Below are 23,457 nucleotides of genomic sequence, written 5' to 3'. Positions count from 1 at the left end.
CTGACAATAACAAATATTTGTTCTATTATATTTTGTCCTTAAATATACAACTTTAGTGTGAATAAACATTTCAAAATATTAAAAAATTGATAGCAATTAAAGATAAGTGTGAATGTACCTACTATGATACTATAGATGGTACTAAAATTATAACTGTCATGATTTTTTTGTATTTGTTCCACAGTATTTTCTTTTGAATGCAGCATAATGCTAACAATGCTGATAAATCACAGATTTAAGTAAATTGTTAGGTCTACTTGAGAAATCATTGATTTAGATTAACAAAATTGATAAATAATCATAGAATCATCATAGAACCATAGAATGGCTTAGGTTGAAGGGGACCTTAAAGGTCCTACATATCTAGTTCCAACCCCCTGCCATACGTAGGATAGCCAGCCACTGAATCAGGCTGCCCAGGACCCCATCCAACCTGGCCTTGAATGCTTCCAGAGATGGTCCATCCATATTTCCTCTGGGCAACTTGTTCCAGTGCCTCCCCACTCCAGTAGTACCTGAGTGCTATAATACTTCACATCATATTATTAAATCATATCATATTATTAAATCACATCATATTATTAGAATCAGGAGACTTGGTATGCTTGTTCACAAGTTACTATTAGAGAGGAAGACACTTGTTGATAAGATAAGCTGTCATTGTCGTGAAACAGGGTTATTTTGTTAGTTGGATGATGAGATTCTTCTTGCATTTCACAGCTGCAAGAAATTAGGAGGCATTTCACATCTAGGAGAAGGGAAACTGGTGTGAAAATATTTGTTGTAGGATATTTTTCATATTTTGTTATCCAAAGGAAAGTAGGAAAGTATTGGTTACAGAGTTCAGTTGCATATGCCTGCCTTGTTTTCTTCCTTATTTCCTTTGATCAATAGCTGTCTGTCTTGCTTTTATCACATACAATTATACTTCCTTCAGCTTACCTCTGCATTACAAATGTACTGAGAAACTCGTTTTTAATGAACTGTTGAGAAAATATTTGTACACATATGGGGACATTCCAGACCACATTAACTCATGCTTCAGTACTCTGTGTATTCTTATGTTACAATGTGTAACTCTACAGAAAAAATGAAACCAAAGCTCCAAAATTTGAGAAGATGCACATATTTTTAGGGAACTGTAAAATATTAAATGGGCAAAGTAAGGAGTAGACCCCAGAAATGCTGCAGGCTGTTTGGTAAGCTATATTGACATCTAGAACTCCGTAGGCAATTTTGAAGCATAAGTAATTAAATATTATTTTAAATTAGCCAACAAAAAATTTCTTCCATGCACATGTGAACAAATGATAGACTATCATTAGATAGGATTCTGAGAGTAATTAACTACTCTATTTGCTTTTTATTTGCATTTAAAATTTTACAATTTATAATATAATTTGCGGATGTGGAAAATCAGGCAAAGCATAGTTAAATGCTAGCATAGTTAATGGCTTTGCAAAGCAGAACTAGTGTTTAGTCATTTATGATTTAATATAATTTGACTTAAAATTTTACATCTAGGACTTTAGCTCATCTTTTAGAAAAACACACATATGTAATTGCTTGGAGACATAAAGAATTTATATATAAGTATATACACACGCATATGTATTTATTTTTTTAGGAAAAGGAGGATGACAAATCAGATACATCAAGCTCTCAGCAACAGAAAAGTCCACAAGGTCTGAGTGACACCGGGTATTCTTCTGATGGGATATCAAGTTCACTTGGTGAAATTCCAAGTCATATCCCCAGTGATGAAAAGGACTTACCCAGAGAACCTAGTCAAAAAGACACTCTTTCACAAGAAAGCCCACCGAGCCCCTCAGATCTAGCTAAATTAGAAAGTACTGTCCTTTCTATTTTGGAAGCTCAGGCAAGTACACTTGCTGATGAAAAATCTGTGAAAAGGAAAGAACTTTATGAAACATACAGTGAACAGACAAAGGATCAGCATAAAACAAAGCCTTTGCCAGTCACTCCAGAGTCTTACAGTTCTGATGAGGAAGACTTAAAAGCTACTCAAGAAGGTGAAAGAACCATTGCAGCAGATAGCAAAGGAGGTGCTTCATCCCAAACTGACTACAAGGAAGAAGATGGAGGAGATGGAACACCAGCAAGAAGACAACGCTATGATTCTGTGGAAGACAGTAGTGAGAGTGAAAATTCACCTGTACCAAGGAGAAAAAGAAGAGCTAGTGTTGGCTCTTCAAGTAGTGATGAGTACAAACGAGATGACAGTCAGGGATCCGGTGATGAAGAAGACTTCATTAGAAAACAAATTATAGAAATGAGTGCTGATGAAGATGCCTCAGGTTCTGAAGATGATGAATTCATTAGAAATCAACTCAAAGAGATCAGTGTAACTGAAACCCAAAAGAAAGAAGAAGTGAAAAGCAAAGCCAAAGGAACAGCAGGAAAACATAGGAGAATGGCACGGAAAAGTAGTGCAGGGTATGATGAGGATGCAGGAAGACGACATTCATGGCATGATGACGATGATGAGACTTTTGATGAAAGCCCAGAGCCAAAATACAGGGAAACTAAAAGTCAAGATGGTGAAGAACTTGCTATAAGTGGAGGAGGAGGCCTTCGGCGTTTCAAAACAATAGAATTAAATAGTACAATAACAAGCAAATACTCTGAGACACCTGAACAACAGAAGGGTATTTTGTATTTTGATGAAGAGCCTGAGCTAGAGATGGAGAGTCTTACAGATTCACCTGAAGATAGATCTAGAGGAGAAGGGTCTTCTAGTTTACATGCTTCTAGTTTCACACCAGGTACGTCACCTACTTCAGTGTCATCACTTGATGAAGACAGTGACAGCAGTCCTAGTCACAAAAAACTGGGAGGGGAGAGCAAACAGCAGCGCAAAGCTAGGCATCGGTCTCATGGTCCTCTTCTTCCAACTATTGAAGATTCTTCAGAAGAAGAAGAACTACGGGAAGAAGAGGAGCTGCTAAAGGAACAAGAGAAACAGCGTGAGCTAGAACAGCAACAAAGAAAAAGTTCTAGCAAAAAATCTAAAAAGGACAAGGATGAACTGAGAGCGCAGAGAAGAAGAGAACGTCCAAAGACTCCTCCAAGTAATCTTTCTCCCATTGAAGATGCCTCTCCAACAGAAGAACTACGACAGGCAGCCGAAATGGAAGAGCTGCACAGATCTTCCTGTTCGGAGTACTCACCTAGTATTGAATCAGATCCTGAAGGATTTGAAATCAGCCCAGAAAAAATAATAGAAGTACAGAAAGTTTACAAATTGCCTACTGCTGTCTCTCTATACTCACCAACAGATGAAAAACTAATTGGAGTCCTAAAAGAGGAAAGTGGTCAAAAGATACTGAAAAGTGCTGAAGAGGTATATGAGGAAATGATTCATAAGACCCACAAGTCCAAGTCTTTTCAAATTACAAGCGAAAAAGATGAGGTATTTGAAAAAGAATCTTTATATGGTGGAATGCTGATAGAGGATTATATTTATGAGTCTTTAATAGAGGATACTTACAATGGAACTGTTGATACTAATCTTGGAATGAGACAAGACGAGAGTAATGAATACATACAGCAGAGAGGAAAAGAGAAAAAAATAAGAACTTCAGAACAGATCTATGATGAACCACAGAAAATTACTGATCTACAGGAAGACTATTATAGTGTAGAGTCTTTATGTTCAATTGTGCCTCAAGAAGATATTGTTTCTAGCTCTTATATTATTCCAGAAAGTCATGAAATAGTTGTATTAGACAGCACAGTAACTTCCACCACTGAAGAAAAGCAGTTGTTAGATGCAGAAGCTGCTTATGAAGAGCTTATGAAAAAACAAAGAATGCAGCTAACTCCTGGGTCCAGTCCAACACAGCCAACTTCAGATTTTGCTCCTGCATCGGATACGAAGGTACCTAGTATTGGAGAAATGGCAGATAGCACATCTTTAACATCAAGCACCACTTCAGCAATCTCAGACGTATCATCTCTCAGTAGCATAGCACTTTCTATTCCAGATGTTAAAATAACACAGCATTTTACAGCAGAGGAAATCGAAGATGAATACTTAACAGATTATGCTAGAGAAATTCAAGAAATAATTTCTCATGAAACATCGATGTTGACATACTCTGAGATATCAGAAGGTGCTGCATCAATTTTACCTTCTGATACAGCTTCCTTAACATCATCTACATCTTCTGTTTGCACCACAGACAGTTCATCACCTATAGATAGTGCAACCACAGGTTATGTAGATACAGCAGATGCTGTAAGTAAACTAGCAGATTCTGAAGACATAATAGCCAAAGTTCCCTTTGCATCTACAGAAGAGTATTCCGAAGTGAGCATGCCTTATGAATCTGTTGCCGGAGCCACTACAATGCCAACTATAGCCTCAGATATGGATACTGTGCATCAAGCTGCAGTTTGTTTGCCTGAAACTGTACCTTCAGTATTCACCACTACAGTTTTAGAACCCAAGCAATATGCAGCTGATACCATTACTTATGATATCTCCACAGCAGAAAAGGATGCAGCTAGAAAAATGAAAAGTACGGTAGAGGCTAGCATTGTCAAAATTCATCATGAAGATTCACACAAAGAATTGAGTCTTGATATGACAAGGGTTAACTTGACTGGTGCTACATCTGAACAACCACCCATATGTATAGCATCAGTTTCAGTTAAAGAGCCTGCATCAGAAACACCTTCTGTACCTACACCCAGAGTTGTAAGTAAGACCAGCATAGTCTCCATGCCTTCCTCAGCTCCTGCTCTAACATCCAAAGTATTTTCACTTTTTAGAAGCTCTTCTTTGGATTCTCCTGCACAACCTTCTCCACCCCCACCTCCACCACCACCACCACCTCCTCCTCCTCCATTACCTCCACCTATTTTACCCAAACCAGCCATTTATCCCAAAAAGAAGTCACAGATTCAGGCTCCCATGGCAATAGCTCCCCCAATGGTACCTTTAGTCACAAGTGTTGCTACACTGGAATCCGCAGGTGTATTAAAGAATCATGTGGTACCAGTCACAAAAACATACACCTCAACACCACCTCCTGTACCACCCAAGCCGTCCTCCATTCCAGCAGGGCTCGTTTTCAGTCACAGGCCTACTGAAGTAACTAAACCTCCAATTGCTCCTAAACCAGCAGTTCCTCCACTCCCAATAGCTGTTCATAAGCCAGCAGAAACACAGCCCAAACCAATAGGTTTGTCATTGACATCAAGTATGACTCTGAATTTAGTCTCTTCAGCTGAATACAAAATAGCATCTCCCACATCCCCTTTGTCTCCACACTCTAACAAATCTTCACCAAGGTTGGCAAAACCCTCCCAGGAAACTTATGTTGTCATCACATTGCCATCTGAGCCTGGAACTCCCACAGAAGCTATCACTAGCCAGGCTGTTACCAGCTGGCCTTTAGAAGCACCTTCTAAAGAACAAATTCCCCAGCCTATGCAACCAATTTTTACTTCATCCACGAAAGCTGTGGAAATTCCAAGTACAACAGATCAGAGTATGTATATTACAGGTGCTTTGCAAACTATTCCTATGACCACACAATCAACTTTTGAAAAAGTACCTACTTCAAAATCAGAAGCAGTAACAACAGAGGTAGCCAAGACCACGGCGTCTGTAGTGAAGCGCCCAGTGCCCAGTGTTGGTTTAGGCAGTGTTGCTATTACTATACCTCCAGAACCAATATATATAACAGATCAACCCAGGTATAGAGAGAATGGAAGATTCCATCCTTTGGGTGATGTCATTGATCTTCGCACTTTAACTAAGATGGATATTGAAATGAGAGACAGCTGTATGGATCTGTCTTCTGTTTCCATGGATGCGAGAAGGCAAATGCCCTCAAGTGATACATCTGGGAGGCCAGTAAGTACTGTTCAGCCAGCTATAATAAATCTTAGTACTGCATGTGTTGCAGATCCTTCTCTGTCTGTAGTCACTGAGACAGTAGCTGTTATGACTTGCACTGCCACTGTAAGCTATTCTGCCAGCACAGACAGCCTTGTGGATCTGGGACATGCAATGACAACTCCACTGCAGCTAACAACATCAAAACAATTTGAGCCTCCATACAGAGTAACAAGCAGCCAGCCCTTCCCTATAAGTAGAGATGAAGTGCCAATAAATTTATCCCTAGGTACTTCAACACATGCAGTGACATGGGCTGCTACAAAGCCTGTTACTGTACCACCAGTTAGTGTCACAAATGGTTGGACTGATCTCTCCACTTCTCAAGAGCCAATGGAGGTTGGAGCAGTTGACCTCAGCACTACAAAATCTCACAGAACAGTTGTAACAATGGATGAAACTACTTCAGGTATCATAACTACAGTAATAGAAGATGATGAAAAGCCTGTGGACCTGACTGCAGGGAGAAGAGCAGTCTGTTGTGATATGGTTTATAAACTGCCATTTGGTAGAAGCTGTACAGCCCAGCAACCTCCAACTACACTTCCTGAGGATCGATTTGGTTACAGGGATGACCACTATCAATATGATCGTTCAGGGTCATATGGCTACCGAGGAATGGGAGGTATGAAACCATCTATGTCTGACACAAATTTATCAGAAGCTGGACTGTTTGCATACAAAAGCAAGAATAGTTTTGATTATCGAGTTGGGGCAACCGATGCAGCAGTAGATCTTACTTCTGGAAGAGTTACTTCAGGTCAGTATGACACAGCTGCAGATCTTTCTTTGAAATATGATTATGATGTTCCTCATCTCATTTCAGGATGATTTTTTATATATTATTATTTTTCCCCTTCTGTTGTTTTGTTTTCCTTTGGACATTGTGACAAACAATTCTGGATTACACATGTATTTCATTTCTTCATTTTACATACGTGTTTTGCACAGAGATGCCTGCATGTGCCTGCATGTTAAGAAATGCTGCTTCCTTCACATCTAAAATAGATCAATAACCTGAAGATTTGCATGCAGTTTCCCCTCCCCATTTAATTCATCAAGATGAGATGACTATCAGAGTCCACAGAGCAGCATTCTTTTGTGGGACTGGACTGTAACTTTGCCCTGTAATTTCAGGTGAGGTTATGGATTACTCAAGCAAGACCACTGGTCCTTACCCAGAGACTCGACAGGTAATTTCTGGCATCGGGATCAGTACACCACAGTATTCCCAAGCAAGAATGGTATCATCCCTCAGTTCCCCATTTGGCGCTGGAAGTGTTTTAAGATCATCCAACGGTGTTGTTTATTCTTCAGTAGCAACTCCAATCCCATCGACATTTGCCATCACTACACAACCTGGTTCTATTTTCAGTACTACTGTCAGAGATTTACCTTCTCTCCAAACAATTGACTCAGTGCCCTCATTATCAACTTTGCAACAAAATCAACCACTTCCAAGATCATACAGTTTCTTGACAACAATGGCAGCTGAAAAAGATGCAAGTGCTACTCTTGATATTGAGACAGGCTTACCACCTCTTACTCTAGAAGCTATTGCCACTGAGCCAACCAACTTAATACCTGCTACAGCATCTGAAGTTTATACAGATGTAATCGAAGATGAGGTTGCTCTTATCATTGCCCCCGAAGAAGGCAAACAGCAGCAGCTTGATTTGGAGCGTGAACTTCTTGAACTTGAGAAAATTAAGCAACAACGCTTTGCTGAAGAGCTAGAATGGGAACGTCAGGAAATTCAAAGATTTAGGGAGCAAGAGAAGTTTATGGTGCAAAAAAAGCTTGAGGAGCTGCAATCCATGAAACATCATCTCTTATTTCAGCAAGAGGAAGAACGGCAAGCTCAGTATATGATGAGACAAGAGACGTTAGCCCAGCAGCAGCTGCAACTTGAACAATTCCAACAACTTCAACAACAGCTCCACCAACAGTTAGAGGAACAAAAAATTCGACAAATATATCAGTATGGTTACGATCCTTCAGGAACTGGCTCTCCGCAAACAACCACAGATCAAACCCTTTTGGAAGGACAGTATGCAACCACAGAGAATGGCCAATTTTGGCCTACTGATGATGCAACCACAACAGCTTCAGGAGTGCTGGGCATTGAAATTCCACAAAGCCAAACTTGGTATACAGTTCAGTCAGATGGCATTACCCAATACATACCTAGGTCTGGTATCCTGAGCTCTGTTTCAGAAATGTCTCTGAAAGATATTGATGTTAGAGAGGAGAAGCAATTGAAAAAGAGAAGTTCTATGCCAAAATTACGTGGCCCTTATGAGGAGCTTGAGGAGTCTCTGGAAGAAGAGCCCAGATGCTACAAAAAGATAGTGGACAGTGGAGTGCAAACTGACGATGAAGACGGAGCAGACAGAGGTTACACAAACAGGAGACGAAGAACTAAGAAGAGTGTTGATACAAGTGTCCAGACAGATGATGAAGATCAGGATGAATGGGATCTTTCTAGCAGATCTAGAAGAAAGCCTCGTGTAGGGAAATACAGTGAGAGTACCACAGAGGCAGACAAAGCCAAACAATTCTCCAAAGTGTCTAGTATTGCAGTTCAGACAGTAGCAGAGATTTCAGTACAAACAGAACCTGTAGGAACAATAAGAACACCTTCAATCAGGGCTCGATTGGATGCTAAGGTTGAAATCATAAAACACATTTCAGCTCCAGAAAAGACATATAAAGGAGAAAGTTTGGGGTGTCAAACAGAGACAGAGTCAGACAATCAGAGTCCCCAGTATTTGTCAGCTTCATCCCCTCAGAAAGATAAAAAACGCCCAACACCATTAGAAATAGGCTACTCATCTCACCTTCGTCCGGACTCCACTCTGCAGGTAGTCCCTTCCCCTCCCAAATCTCCCAAAGTTCTCTATTCACCCATTTCACCTGTTTCACCAAGCAAAGTTATAGAGTCAGCATTTGTACCATATGAAAAATCCATCACTGATGACATCAGCCCTCAGAAGATGCTCCATGCTGACATTGCCAAGGTTCCTCCATCAAGTCCAAAGGCAGCAAAGATGATGCAGCGCTCTATGTCTGATCCTAAGCCCCTGAGTCCCACAGCAGAAGACAGTTCCAGAGCTCAGTTTCAGTACACTGAGGGTTTCATGGTAAGAAGTATTTGTTTTCTTTTTTTTTTTTTCAGTATGCAATTGCACAGCTGACTATTATAGCATGAGGGCTGATGAACTCATTAGCAGTAGCTATGCATGTACTCTTTTCAACATGCTGATAAGTCTCAATGAATGTCTGCTGTCTAAAGCAAGGCTACTTGAGTTATTGCTTTGCCTGGAAATCGGGGAACTGAGATCACAGTCTTAGTGAGATTCAGGAAAAAATGAACAACAAATATTTGTTCAAAATTTGAATGGTGCTTTTTTTTTTTTTTTAAATAGTACTTTGCTGCCAATAAAATAGTTACTAGCAATTCCTAGAAAATGAGAAACATTTTCTTTTCTATTAATACAACACCCAGCTCATGTGGCATGGTCTGTAGTGTATTTACACTGGAATTACTGCATATGCTTTCTGAGACAGATGACATCAGATTTGTAATTTCATGATTCAGCTGATTTTTAGCCAAACTTCCAAACTGAAGGTTTTCAGACCACAAATAGTTATTTTTTCCTGGTTTATTTTGAATAGGAAGGATTATCAAGAAGTTATGCATGTGCTGGAGGCTGTTTCTTATGAGGTCAGGGGAGATGTACTGCTTTTAGTTGGGATAGAGACAATTTTGAATAATAAAGGACTGACATTATAAATTTTCTATTTCTACAGTATTCTTTCTCCTTGAGAAGATTTCTGATTTGGGAATCACTCCATTGTTAATGAATGAGAGAAAGTAATATTGTTTAACAAAACAAACAAACAAACAAACAAAAAACCCACATAATTTAACATGTTCTTGTTAAAACTTCCTTTTGTCTGAATCCATTCTGTCAATTGTAGGGTCAGTATCTAACTTGTAAGAGCTCTAGGAAAACTGCCATTTGATGTCTGTAATTTTTGTCTTTTATGTTCCATTTCTGTGAATACATAATAAGACTGTAGTACAGACTGAATAAAGTGGGTTTGTCCTTCTGTGTTTGATATTTTGTAGTGACCAGGTTTGTCTGGTTATACCCTACGAGAACCTCATTGAAAGCAGTTTCTACAGCTTTACATATTTGATCAGATATTAAGTACTTCCTGTGCTATCACTGCTTAAAAACATTATTAGTAGTTTGAAGAGAAAACTGTAGTCTTGACATATCAACATCATTCCGTAATGCAGGATTGACAGTGTGAGAAACAGCAGCATGAACACTCCTTTCATGTAGAACAGCACCTTGAAGAATGTTGAGCAGAAGTTATAAAAGATTGAGTTGTACTCGATGTTGGAGAGTACTTGTAGTCATCAAGCAGAATATAGTCCATGTCTCAAAGTGCTTACAATCTAATTCAATGAGATGGGCATTTTTTCTGGAACTTGAACTACAAGTTGACTAATGCAAGGAAAGTGAAAATCTTCCATGTTTTTAAAGTGAGCTGTGTTAATCGTGTCTTGTGGCATGTGGTGGGGAAACTGCTCCACAAACCCCCCATGGCCACCATGGCAGCTTTCAGACTTGATGTTATGCACTAGGTATGTTTTCCCTTCTCTTTCTGATACAAGCTCTTATGTTCAGTTAGCTTAGGCTGGAATAAGTTGAAAAATAAGCCAGCAGAAGTTATACATAATAAAAAGAATACTTAGAAAGATTCAGAAAGTAATCTAATGATATCATCAGCATCTGGAAATATGGGCATAATTTGCTTTGACATTATCTGTGTGAGTTTCAGTTCTGGATTGCAACTGGATTACTCAATCCAGTTGTACTAGGAGGAGAGGATATTTAGCTTCCAGAAGACTTCCAGTATTCATTCCAGTATAACTATGACTTTTTGATACCAACTAAGAACCTGCTGTTAGAACTTGGCATCTCAAAAGTACGGGAAAAAGTGGACAGTGTTTTCTTCTTTTATGCCTTAATAATCTTACTCAAAAGTTCCACTTAATAATATATACATAGTGGCACTGTTGAAAAAGTATAAACCTTGGTGACATTTTTTTCTACTGCAGATTTATGTTTTTACAACATGCTGTTACTATACTGAAGTTTAAATTCAAGATCTTTTATGGATAATCTTAATAATTATGAAATGAAAGTGTTTCATCAACATTGAAGTATTTTTGAACTGCAGCTGTTTTTTTGTTTGGTTGTTTTTGTTTTTTTGTTTGTTTTATTATTATTATTTTGCAGAGTCCAGTTGCCATTTGTAAATTCTCTGTGTGCCCTTTTGTGCCTGTTGAGTGGAGAGCACCTACTTGCCTACTTGTAAAAAAGGAAAGAGAGGGGATCAGATACATCATTCAAAACAATGAAGTTCAGTGCGGAATAACTTGTGAAACAGTTCACTTAGAAGAAGAAGGCAGTGATGAATGTAAAGAAAGAAAATGGAAATGAAAGACTATTTCTTTACTTAAGGGGATATTTTTTTGCGTGGATGAATATCCCATTACATTTTTAATAGTTCTTGTTTCAGTATTATGTCTTTGTTTCCATTTATAAACACTGTAGATGAAAAGGGTGTTCATGTGATGTGGTCATTCTGCATGTTTCACAGACATAATCTTCTGGCAGTTTATAAAGAAGTTTCATCTTCCTGCAATCAGTGAGCCTAATTGGATAGGAATAAAATAGTCTTGTTTTAAGGATTACAATAAAATGACATTTGCCGCTAGGTAATGCACTTTCGTCATTCGCATCCTTTTCCATTGAAAAATATATTTATTATAACATTACAAGGGAAAGATTATGGAGACTGAATATAATGATAAAATGGTATTTCTGCTTTTTACAACTACTGCTGTAATTTTATGTTCGTTAATGTCCCTTTTGTAGGAAATTATGACATTTTATCCAGTCTAGTAGAACTGAAAGACTGAGAAATAATCTCTCTGCTAATCATCTAATGATAAATATCCAGAAGATATTGCTTTTGGTGACAGCACATTTAATGTCGAGATAACAAGTTATGCATTTACATTTTACTTCAGTGGTTATAGTGGCCATAGCTTCGGTGAGCAGTAGAATGAACACAGATGGTGGATTGCTATTAATCCTAGAGTAAAAGAAATGCTATGCTTTTTGCTTTAGTACCTCATAGGGAGTGCAGTTCTGTGAGTAACCAAGTGTAGCTGTGTCAAGGAAAAATTGTGAGATGCAGGTGAGATGCAGATGCCAGAAACAAAGTAGAGTCATGGAAGAAACAACTGGTATTTGGTATAGATGAGCACTGAGTAAAGAATCATCATTGGTTGTATAATGAAAGACTATCCTAGATTTAAAGTGCAAAGAGTTTTCCTTTTTTTTTCAGGAAATCTAAGTGGCATTTGTGGGATGTGGTTTAATGAAACTCTTCTTCCATCACTGCTAGCAACTGATCCTTCATCTTGGCCATGTGTACACCAGTCTTAAAGCGTAGTCTGAGATTGGCCTCATTTGAATGATTCCTATATTTGCGTGCAGTTCATTGGGGTCAACCTGACAGTACATTAAAATATGTAGTGATAGATTAAGTCAGTGGGTCTGGCTAAGCACACGGGTTCCAATATCCCTGAAGGGTGTCCCCTCAGCTACCTATGCGGCTGCTTCATTGGTCATGGACAGATCTTATTTTGAGTTTGAATTCAGGCCAGAAATCCAGAAAAGAAGTAGATGCATCCACTGAATTCCTTTTGTTCTTTTGTGCCTCTGTTGGGCTCATGCTAACTGCAGGGGAAAAAAAAACAAACAACATGATCTGGGTTTCTATGTCATCATATCACATATGTCATAATATCACAGACTGGTTTGGGTTGGAAGAAACCTTTAAGATCATCTAGTTCGAACTCCCCTGCTATAGGCAGGGATACCTCCCTCTAGACCAGGTTGCTCACAGCCCCATCTGGCCTGGCTTTGAATGCTTCCAGGGATGGGGCATCCACAAGCTCTCTGGGCAACCTGTTCCAGTGTCTCATCACCCTCACAGCAAAGAATTTCTTCCTAATATCTAGTCTAAATCTGCTCTCTTCCAGTTTAAAGCCATTTCTCATTGTCCTGTCGCTACCCGCCCCTGTAAAAAGTTCCTCTCCAGCTTTTCTGTAGGCTCCCTTCAGGTAATGGAAGGCCACTCTAACATCCCCCTGGAGCCTGCTCTTCTCCAGGCTGAAGAGCACCAACACAGCCTTTCTCCATAGACGAGCTGTTCCAGCCTTCTGATCATCTTCATGGCCTTCTTCTGGACCCTCTTTCCTATTATCCCTTATATGCCAGTTTTCTCTTCTCTTACCCTTTGTTCATTTTTGTCTGTCAAAGGGGAGAGATTAATAATTTATTCGATATGCACCATTGGCATTCTCTCATCCATGAAGGTAGTAGAGAAATAGTGCTCTAATTCTGCTTATCAGTGCTTCAAGGACATAGAAGAGACACTCACAGTCTCATCATCCCTATGCTTTTGAACCAAAATCACAGCACAACATGCAGACTCTTGTTCATCACAGGTCAAAATGCATAGCTCATAGCTGTGACTATGTTGAAAAATAGTGTTTAGTACTTGAGAATTTGCTCTATCAAATGATGTTATTGTTCTCTCACTAATAAAAATTTGTTGTAGTAAATATGAGGCATTATTTTCAAAGCAATCTGCATCATTTTCAAAAGATCCAAAATCCCTCAGGAGCTCATGTGTCTGTTTTGCAGAAGTGACCTAAATGCCTAGAATATTAAATATTACTGACTTTTCATAATGGGACTTAGGTTCTGTTAGCAGTTGAGTTACTTTCAAAAGAGTTTCTTGCTTCACACTCACATAACTCAATTTCTCTTCCTCTTTAGATTTTCTTTAAAAAGACATCTTTAAAGTAGCAGTGTCAGTTCAGTAGAGCAATGCACTGATGGGGAGGGGGAGGGCCCTGAGGGTCACTGATTCTTACAATCCCCAGCACACCACTTCTCTTCTGCATTTCAAAAACATTCAGTGGAAACTGAGTTGAAAAGTTAGTCTCTCACTCACCCATAAAGACAGTTCATGACAATCTTTTATGTAAATAGTAAAATATCTTTTTACACTTCAGCATTTCATTAGATTTGAGATTGCTTTTTCCACTGAAGGTTTGAAGCATTTACAGTTTAGAGATCTGTTAACATTTCAAGCTACTGCTTCATTTGCTGTATTTTAAATCTTTTGGAATAACTTTTCTGTGAATTAAATAAGCCACCTTTTTTTCCATCTGTCAGATTTTAAAACAGAGAAGACTATCTCACATTTGGTCAGCATATCATATAAGCCTTGTTTTCTAAGTATTTAACTGGGTCATTCTGAATTGCCTGTTACTTTTAAATTAGTTGAATTCATACCTTCTATATTCAATACAGGGATACTCATGCATAGCAGAAAAAAAATATATTATATTCAATCTTTTTCTTTTCAAAGGAGACCCTTCATAATCTATTTTAAAGTGTGAGATTTATGGTAGAGCTGACACAGAGTCTAGGCTTTCTGTCACTTAAACCTTTTCTTACCTGCTGACAGCTCATCCATCTCCCTGTTAGCCAGCTCTCATTTACACATTAAAAAAGAACCCATGGCCACAGTCCTCAATTTTTTGTCTTCTATAAAAGACAGAGAAGAATAAAGATATTGTAATCTCTGCACTCGTTTCCAGCTGACTTGGTTATCTAACCCCAATATTCCATTTTAGGAATCCTTTTTGGGTGTAGGGAAAGATCAATATAATTGTTCTCTGCTTTAGAGTAACAAATACTATACATATGTACAGCAGAATAAAGCAGACATAGAAGAAGAGTAGCATACATTGACTATTAAGCTTGAACTTATTTAGTTCTGTTTTGCCTCAAACTCTTCTCTCTTGCCAAGCCATGGAATGCAGTAGTTTTATCTGAATAGAAAGGAGGAGGATACCATTTCTACTAGTGTAATTGTCTGCTTATCATAGATGGACAGGACTAACCTGTCTGAACTCAAGAGAGATTCTTTCACATGTTCTGCTGACTAGTTCAACTTCTTGCATTTTATTCTGTCCACTCTCTTAGGAGCAGCAATGACAAAAACTCAGAAAAATTGTACCGAGAAAATGAGCATACATCCTCAGAAACTTTGACAGAAGGTCAACTTCTATAAAAGCTTCCCTGCAAAGGAAGCACTGAGTGTGCCCTATCAGACGGACATTTGGTATACTAAAAGCAGAACAACAGATCACATTAGCTGATGCTAAAGCCTCTGGAAGCATGCTTTTTGCAGCTGGAGAATCTAACACTGGACTGGATTCAGCCTGTGGTTTGATGTTGTCCAAATGGAGTCATTGGTTTGGGCTGCTTTTACTTACTGAGATTTGAATACATTTGAGATATCCTTAGAAGAGAGATTCTCCAGAGCTTTCTCCAGAAGGCATCTAGTTTGCATGCACAAAAACCTCCCTGCAAACTTTCCCAATGTGAAGTAATTAGAGAAAAACATGGAATTTATCCTTGTCAAAGTAGAAAACTAATGCCTTCTCCAAAACTTTATCTCATAACGCAAGCTTTATTTCCAGCACTTCTTTTAATATCATGAAGATATTTTTAAAAGTTTATTAAATATTGCCTTGATCAGCCAAATGTGATTAAAAATTTTACTTGGAAGTAATCCAAGACTGGCAAGAACATAAAAAAAAAAAAAAAAAAAAAAAAAAAGATGATGGCTCATATGTTCTACTTGAAAATATATGAAAAATACCTCAGTACTTTCAAAACTAATGATCTGATGCTCACTCAAAACAAATAAATAAAATAAAGTAAAACAAAATAAAATAAACAGGGAAGGATGAAATCAGGCTAGTCTTTAATGTCTAAGCTGCAAGTGTGTTAATAGTGAATAATGCATTATTAATGTTATAAATCATCACTCACAGCTCTGAAGCTTTACATCTCATCTCTGGAAATACTTGCTAGATCTGATTCTCTCTTGCCATAAGTGCTACACCATCATTTGGGCTAATAACACCTAATAATTATTTTTTGAAATTAATAAGACTTGCTTATGACAGAACTAAACTTATGAGCACTTCACCTTGGTCCTCATCCTCAAAATGTTTCTGTTTTGACATTGATTTTCTAAGGAAATGTTTTTGTGTTAAAAAGTATTTATTAAAGTAAATAACTTATTCACAATTCTGAATTCTGAAGATTTTAATTGTAGGCATGTGGTTTACATATTGATGCTCAAAAATCCAATGTAAGTATTAGGAAATACTGGCAAAATGGTTCTTTCTACTGCCTTTCTTTAATTTCTTCCTCCAGTGTACCATTATTTATTTATAAGCTAATATTTAGCAATTACTATTTTTTAATGGAACTATACTTTCCATCTGCAAACTGAAAAGAGCTATCAGGTTAAATTGGTCACTGTCAAATTGGACAGCAGCTTTAAGTGGAACAAACAAGATTTGGTCATAGACTTGACTCTTTAAATATTTAATTGCAATTTAGATTGTAGGAAAAATGCACTCACATATCATTTTCAGATCAATTCAGTACAGGAATCCCAATCACTTTGGAAAGCAGAACAACAATTCTACACAATGTTCCAAGATGAAATTCAGGAATGGTACAGACAATACAGGTAGAAAATTAAAAATAATAAAAATAAAATCAATCCATCAAATTTCAGAAGTGTGACAATAAAAGTACTAAAAAAATCAAAATTCAGATATGACTTAAAGTATAAAATGCTTGGGCAGAGCTTGAAATTTCTTTCTTGGTATTCCTTCTATCCTTCTGTGTGAGAGTACGGATGAAGCCTGCCTTTTGGCTCTCCTCCTCCAGAACTTCTTGCGTTCTCACTGGATTTGGATCTAGGCTCTGTTTCTGTTCACATTCCCCATCTGTCCATATCTTCTCTCTGATCTCCTTGTAAATCCCTACTTCTGTTTCCCAGCCAGTCCCTCTCTGACACCTTCTCTCATGCTATCTGAGTGGTTCCTGCTGAAGTGCAGCTTTCATTCTGTTGCCTTACTAACTTGGCAAGCTGTTGGCTATTGCCAAATGCAGCTGAAGCATTGAGTGTGCTGGTGCTCTTACACTGCCTGGCAAGCCTATTCTCTGGTGTAGGATCCTGAGGTGAGCTAGCCATTAACTAAAAGTAAAGACAGAGTTTAAAAATAAGTAGTATAGATGAAGGATCTGAAGAGGATTAAATGCTGGAGACTTTCTCAGTATGTGTGAGATAAATAATTTAAATGCTGATTTCTGCAAATCTGGACAACTGCTAGGTTTAGACAGTCAGCAGTTGCCATAAGTGAAAAGATCAGGAGAGATGATAGACAAGGTGAATCAGAATGAGAGTTACCTCCCTAAAATTTATGCCTAATATGGAGAAAAGGAATTTGAGCCTTGATGTTTATTTTCTAATCCTGTATAGGATTAGAACGCTGCGCCTCAGGAAATCATAATGCAGCATGTAAGTAGTATTTACTCAATGAACTTATGGAGCACATTTTCTATATCCTCTTGCATTGTTGTGGTTTTGTTGCATATATAATAGAATCATAGAATGATTTGGGTTGGAAGGAACCTTTAAAATTACCTGGTTTCAACCCCTCTTCTATAGGCAGGGGCTCCTCTCACTCAACTGGTTTGCTCACAGCCCCATCTAGCCTGGCCCTGAATGCTTTCAGGGAGGAGACATCCACAATCTTGCTGGGCAACATGTAGATGGTGTAGAGGGTAACAGTGAAAGAAGCTGATACATTTGTCTGAGTGTAAGTTGGAGCCAGTGGCTGTCTTTTTCAGAAATTTTACTGTCTGGTTAATCACTTACATCACATTGATGCTCCTTTTATTATACCCAAGTATAATTTCCGTAGTAGAAATATTACAGCCTTGTAGAAAGGAAGTGGAAAGGAAGGAAAGGAATCAACAAGTTTGTCCTTTGCTCATTTGATTAGTGATATAATAGTACAGAGAGTTTTATAGTAATGCTTCCACATACTTCTTTAAAAGTCGTTCTTTTGACAGCAGTAGTGTAGGCTGCTCTGAGTCCTTATGTTCTTACAGCCTCGTTGAACATTGCCTGTCTGAGAGAATTATAACCTAGGCAGTTATTTTATTTTTTTAATTTCTTCATCATTTGGTGGAAGAGCTCATAGAAGACGACAACAACTTGTGACAAGTTACAAAAGTAACATTGTTTTGCTTCATGCATCTGTTACTGTTTAACTTCAAATTGTTCTTTTTCATATGTACATATACATATATACATAAATAAAAGCAAAGTGGCTTTTCTGAAGGATATTTTGTAGACATGACTAATTGTATCTTTCATCTCAACAACACTGCACTTGTAGAATACTTGCCTACATTGAAGCTCTTATTTAGTAAGAATAAATACTGAAATCCCTACTGTTTCTCACCTTCCACAGCATCTTGACAAGAAATCCATAAGGATGTGATTGCCTGTATTGCCTTCTGAAAACATTAAATAGCCAAGCACTTCAGCCATCATAGTGCCTGAGAAAAAGATCACCAACTCAACAGATTGGGAGCAGTGTGTTGAGATAATATAGTCCCACCTCCACCTCAAAGTTGGGCTAGTTTTAAAGTTAGGTTGGACAGCCTCTTGAATTTTGAGAATCTCTGCAGATTTCACAGCCTCTTTGGGCAGCCTGTTCTGGAACTTAATTGCTCCCATAGCAAAGAATTCATGATTTCCCTTGTGCAACTTGTGATTTCAGTCCCTCACTGTGCATCTCTTAGAAGGTTGTAAGTCTACATTCAGTAATCCCACCTCTGATATTTGAATCATAGAATGGCCTTGGTTGAAAGGGACCATAATGATCATGTAGTTTTAACTTCCCTGCTATGTGCAGGGTTGCAACCACTAGACCAGGCTGCCCAGAGCCACATTCAGCCTGACTTTGAATGCCTCCATGGATGGGGGCATCCACAACCTCGTTGAGCATCCTATTCCAGTGTGTCATCACCCTCTGTGTGAAGACATCAGTTAGCTGTCTTCTGCAAACACAAGGAACTTTTAGCCTTCCTTCGTATAGCAGCAGCTCTCCTCAAGCTCCAAACATCTTAATTGGCTTATACTGCCTTTAGTACCCAAGGATTTTAATGTTTTTGATATGTGAATATACATTCGGATAGACGGAGTGTAGAAACCTTTCCCATGCTTTACCAGTTAGTGTTATTGCTCTCTGGCTCAAGAGTGATGACACTCAGGCCATTGTACTGCTTCATATCAGAAGTAAATTATATACCCTTGAGTATGTCTTATGCTGCTTTATACATAACACAGTTCAGGAAACACTAGCCAGTGCTCACCATTAAGCTGTCAAACACATTGATTTGGAAAAATGCTCTTTTTTTTTTTTTTTTTTTTGAAGATGAAGCCTCCCTTCCCCCGTCCCCCCCCCCCCCCCCCCCTTCCCCCCCTACCCCCGTCCCCCCTTGATTCTTTTGATAAACTGTAATTTTTCCTATGGGGCAAAAGGGAAAATGAGCCCACTGCATGTGGCAAACTGAAGGACTGTACAGATTTGAAAAGAAAAAATAGTAATTAGTTGTGTTTATTTTATTTTATTTTATTTTATTTTATTTTATTTTATTTTAATCTTATTGGAAATATTTTTTGGGAAAAAAAAAAAACAAAAACGAAGAAGTCTTTATTAATTGTAAAAAGATTTGTTTGTCTAAATTGTTCTAGAAATATTTTTCCTTTCTCAGAATTTGTCTGAACATGGTCCTTGCAGGTTCATGCGGCTGGCCCTGCTTGAGCCAGAGGACTGAATCAGAAGACTTCTACCAGTCTCTTCTAAACTCAGTCATTCTGTAATTCTGTCATTCTGTGACAATACAGTCAATAAAGTTGTTGGAAAGTAACAGGCAATGATAATTAGCTGTTTGCTTTAAAAACCAGGAGTCTGATATATGGAATTGCTTTGAATGTATATTATGAACTAGAGATACTGACAGAATGGCTGAGACCTAGAAGTCTTCTGCATCAGATTTTTTATGCTATTTATACCAATCACTAGTAACTTTGACAGCTGTCTTACCCATATTGCTACATTATGCTACACAGACATAGAGTGAGAAATAAAGGAGAAAATAAAGTGGAACAAGAAAGGTCTCCTGGTCACATAAGAGAGCATAAGAAAGAAACATAAAGTATATTTCAATGTCATCATACTAAATAGTCAATGATTATGTAATAGGGAGAAACATACAAATGGCTTAGGATAGCACTGTATTTCTAAATGTCTTTCTGAAAGTCACTGCCATTTGCTGAAAGATACAGTACAAATAATTTATTATTAGATACCAAAACATTTTTTAAAGAAATGTATTATAATTATTATTTCCTGCAGTTCAGAGTGTTCAGAGTTGGAGCTTAGACTGGAAAATTTAGTGCAGAACTGATGAAGAGCAATCAATAATTTATAGTTTTTCCTGAGCTGGTCATATAGCATGAAAAGGCTGAAGAACAAGTTGAACGCACTCCATCTTTCTGTTGTAGCTGTTGTTATGTTTCTACACGCAGTTCAAAAACTGGAACAGTTCTGTGAGAATAGACTCTGCAGCACAGTTTCATGTCAGTGTCTATCTCCTTCCAACTGTTGTCTATGACAGCGACTAATTCATATACTTTCAGAAAAGAATAGTTGGTAGGCTTCTCAGGTTAGGTGTTATTTTCCTCTCTTACAGAACCCGTTTTACGCACAGAAAATTGTCATAAGGTTCCTTTTAAATGTTTACTAAGTGTTAACCATTAAAAGCAAAACATTTTTTTAATATCTATGAAATTTCTTTTTTTTTTAATCTGAAGACAGAATTGAAAAATATATATTTTATATTTTATATAATTTATAAGTTGAAATATTTTGAAATATATATATTTTTAAATATTTCTCCTAAATTAGAATGTTGTTATATAGTTCCATGAGTAATAGGAAATTTCTTCTTGGTGGAGCAGGCTAGTTATATGTTCCAGATCTATGATCATAAAAGAAAGTAATAGCATTATCTTCTCTTCACAGTATCTTTTTATGTCTTGCAAAGAGCTCAAGGTTTGTTTTTTATAAGACACCTCTGTGACAGTGGTTTATTCATCATTACTTGGTCTTGAATTTGAATTGCTCTACAATTTATGAAATATTATTCTTCTTATGTTACTTTGTGCTAAAATATATTGGATATTTATGTTCCCTTTTCTAATTCTTGGTCATCTTATCTCTCTGAAATTATTAGTATATTACTGCATTGTAGTCATATTTCATGAATATATAATCTATAAAATGCTTGAGGAGGGAATCAAGGTTGTGGTAGAGAAGCAACATCGTAGTTTAAAAATGTTGACTGTGGTCAGATACCAAGTCACTGAATGTTCTCCAGGAGAGGAGAGCAAATAAAGAGAAATATTTAATCATAACTTCAGTACTTGCTGATTGTACGTAAGCTGATGTTCAAACTACATGATAAAGAATTGCACACTCGTGCAAGAGCCGCTAGACAATGCATGGTAAGGTAAATGGCATTGATGATTCATCAGTCAAAATAATCATCATCACTATTCAGCCAGCCTGGCTCCTGTCTGCTATATGTACAGTGAGGTACTGGAATGATTACTATGCATTCAGATTCCATAAGAGAGATCTGAAAATTAAAGCAATGTTTCCTGTTAAAATACTGAAGCAGCTAGTTCTATGAGCATTACAGATTATGGAAATGTTCTTTATTTTTGTTTATGTACTTATCAAAGATCAATTAACATAAGTAGTATCATCAGAAAGTACTGTAAAAAAACATACTAGGTTCCTCCTTCAGTGATCTAAAAATGAATTAGCAACAATCTTCATTATGAGAAATGACTTGACGATGAGAAGAACACACATAAAAAAGGCAGAAAAGATAAACAATCCAAGTGTGTATTTGGAAACAATCCTAGCTGATACCTCATCTGAATAAATTCAGAAACCAGAAGGCTCAGGTTTAAGATCTGGATTTCTGTATTTTTCCAGGCAGCACAATCTTATTTGACCATGGTAAGCACTGTGAAAAGCACGTTCTATTTTTCTTGTGCTTTTTCTTCAACTACATTACTATAAGCTCACCAAATTTCTATCTTCCTGTCCTGTTTATAACAGAAAATAAGAAAGTTAAGAGTCTAAATATTGATATTAAAATAGGAGAAAGAAAATTCATTGAATATCACTGCTTTCTTCTTCCCTGTCCCTATGCAGTTTGAATGTCACATTGACAATAAGCTGTTGGATGAATTTATAAAAAAATGGAGCACTTGCTTTTCTGAAAATTTCAGTGTCAGTCATATAAATTATATATAATACTTCCTAAAACAGCTTTAAAAATATATCAGCAAATATATCATAAAAAGAAAAAAAGAAAAAGATATAAATTTAAACAGGTGAAATAATGAAAGCTGTTCTTCTTCCATGAAAAGTTCTATTTTGTATCAATATACCAATATAGCAAGTTTCTTTGTAAGCTAATTAGTGAGCGTATTAGTGCTACCTTCAAAAGATGGGCTCTTTGGAGATTTTGAGTTGGGCGTGAGAAGGTAATTTGGTTTTGTTTAACTTGTATTGCTTAAAAACGGGTTTCTATCAAACTGGAATATCCACTTTTATGTGAGAATAAGAATAGGGATATATTTTTTGTGTGGTCTGGCTAGTACACTTTGTAGAAAAAAAGTAACAGAAAATCTGGGCATACTGTGAGTGGTTTTCACACTTCATAAGTATGGCCATCTGTGGCAGATGATCTGCTCTTGTGTTTGTTGTCAGGTTTGGTTTCATTCATTTGGCTTAGCTGGAAGCTTCTGGAGAGAGATTGCTCCTATCCTGGGAGCAGCAGAGCATATTTTAGAGGGAATTCTCATGCTTCAGAGAAAGAGGAGTGGAGAGAGAGGGGAAAAAATGTTGCATGCAGAAGTTCAGAGAGGTGCCGAGAAACTGCAGAGAAGTGACAGGAATGGGTTCACAAGCTGAACTGATGGAGAAAATGACCTGTCCAGATGAGGTGGAGGAGATTGTGTAGAACTTGCTGCAGACTAGAAGGCTTCTGAGTTGTTGGAATGAGATGAAACTTGGAAACGAGGAGTCAACAGGAAAGGCGAGTGTCATAAACCATTGTCTACAGTCTGCCTGACCAAATTCTGTTTTAAAATGTTACGTGTAAGTGTTCATATGAAATTTAGCCTCTGAGGTTTTTTTACCTTTTTTGCATGTCTCTGCTACTTCACAACAAAAGTCTGGTTGAATAAAGGGTCTTGTCATGCCTTCTAATATGGATGTAGAAATATAATCATCATTAGTCTTCTTAACTTCACTGTTCAATCTGTTATGTAGAATTAGACAGTGTAAACACACATTCTGGAATGAGGATTTTGGCTTATTTGAGAGTTTT

The 23,457-nt window shown here is 37.5% G+C and overlaps 1 protein-coding gene across 1 annotated transcript in view; it reads left to right on the top strand.

The window, feature by feature from the left end:
* PCLO (piccolo presynaptic cytomatrix protein) overlaps window positions 1-23,457 on the top strand; it is a gene marked incomplete at both ends in the record, with an annotated part of 318,827 nt that overhangs the window by 144,651 nt on the left and 150,719 nt on the right. The window contains 2 exons of the mRNA XM_079538014.1: window positions 1,628-6,689; window positions 7,067-9,072. Coding sequence (XP_079394140.1) covers window positions 1,628-6,689; window positions 7,067-9,072 — 7,068 coding nt within the window. The remainder of the gene's footprint in view (window positions 1-1,627; window positions 6,690-7,066; window positions 9,073-23,457) is intronic.

Source organism: Tetrao urogallus, assembly GCF_951394365.1.
Source record: "Tetrao urogallus genome assembly, chromosome: 1".
In the NCBI taxonomy this organism is placed as follows: Eukaryota; Metazoa; Chordata; class Aves; order Galliformes; family Phasianidae; genus Tetrao; species Tetrao urogallus.
The sequence above is the reverse complement of the archived record's forward strand: the minus strand, read 5'-3'. Positions and strand labels throughout refer to the sequence as shown.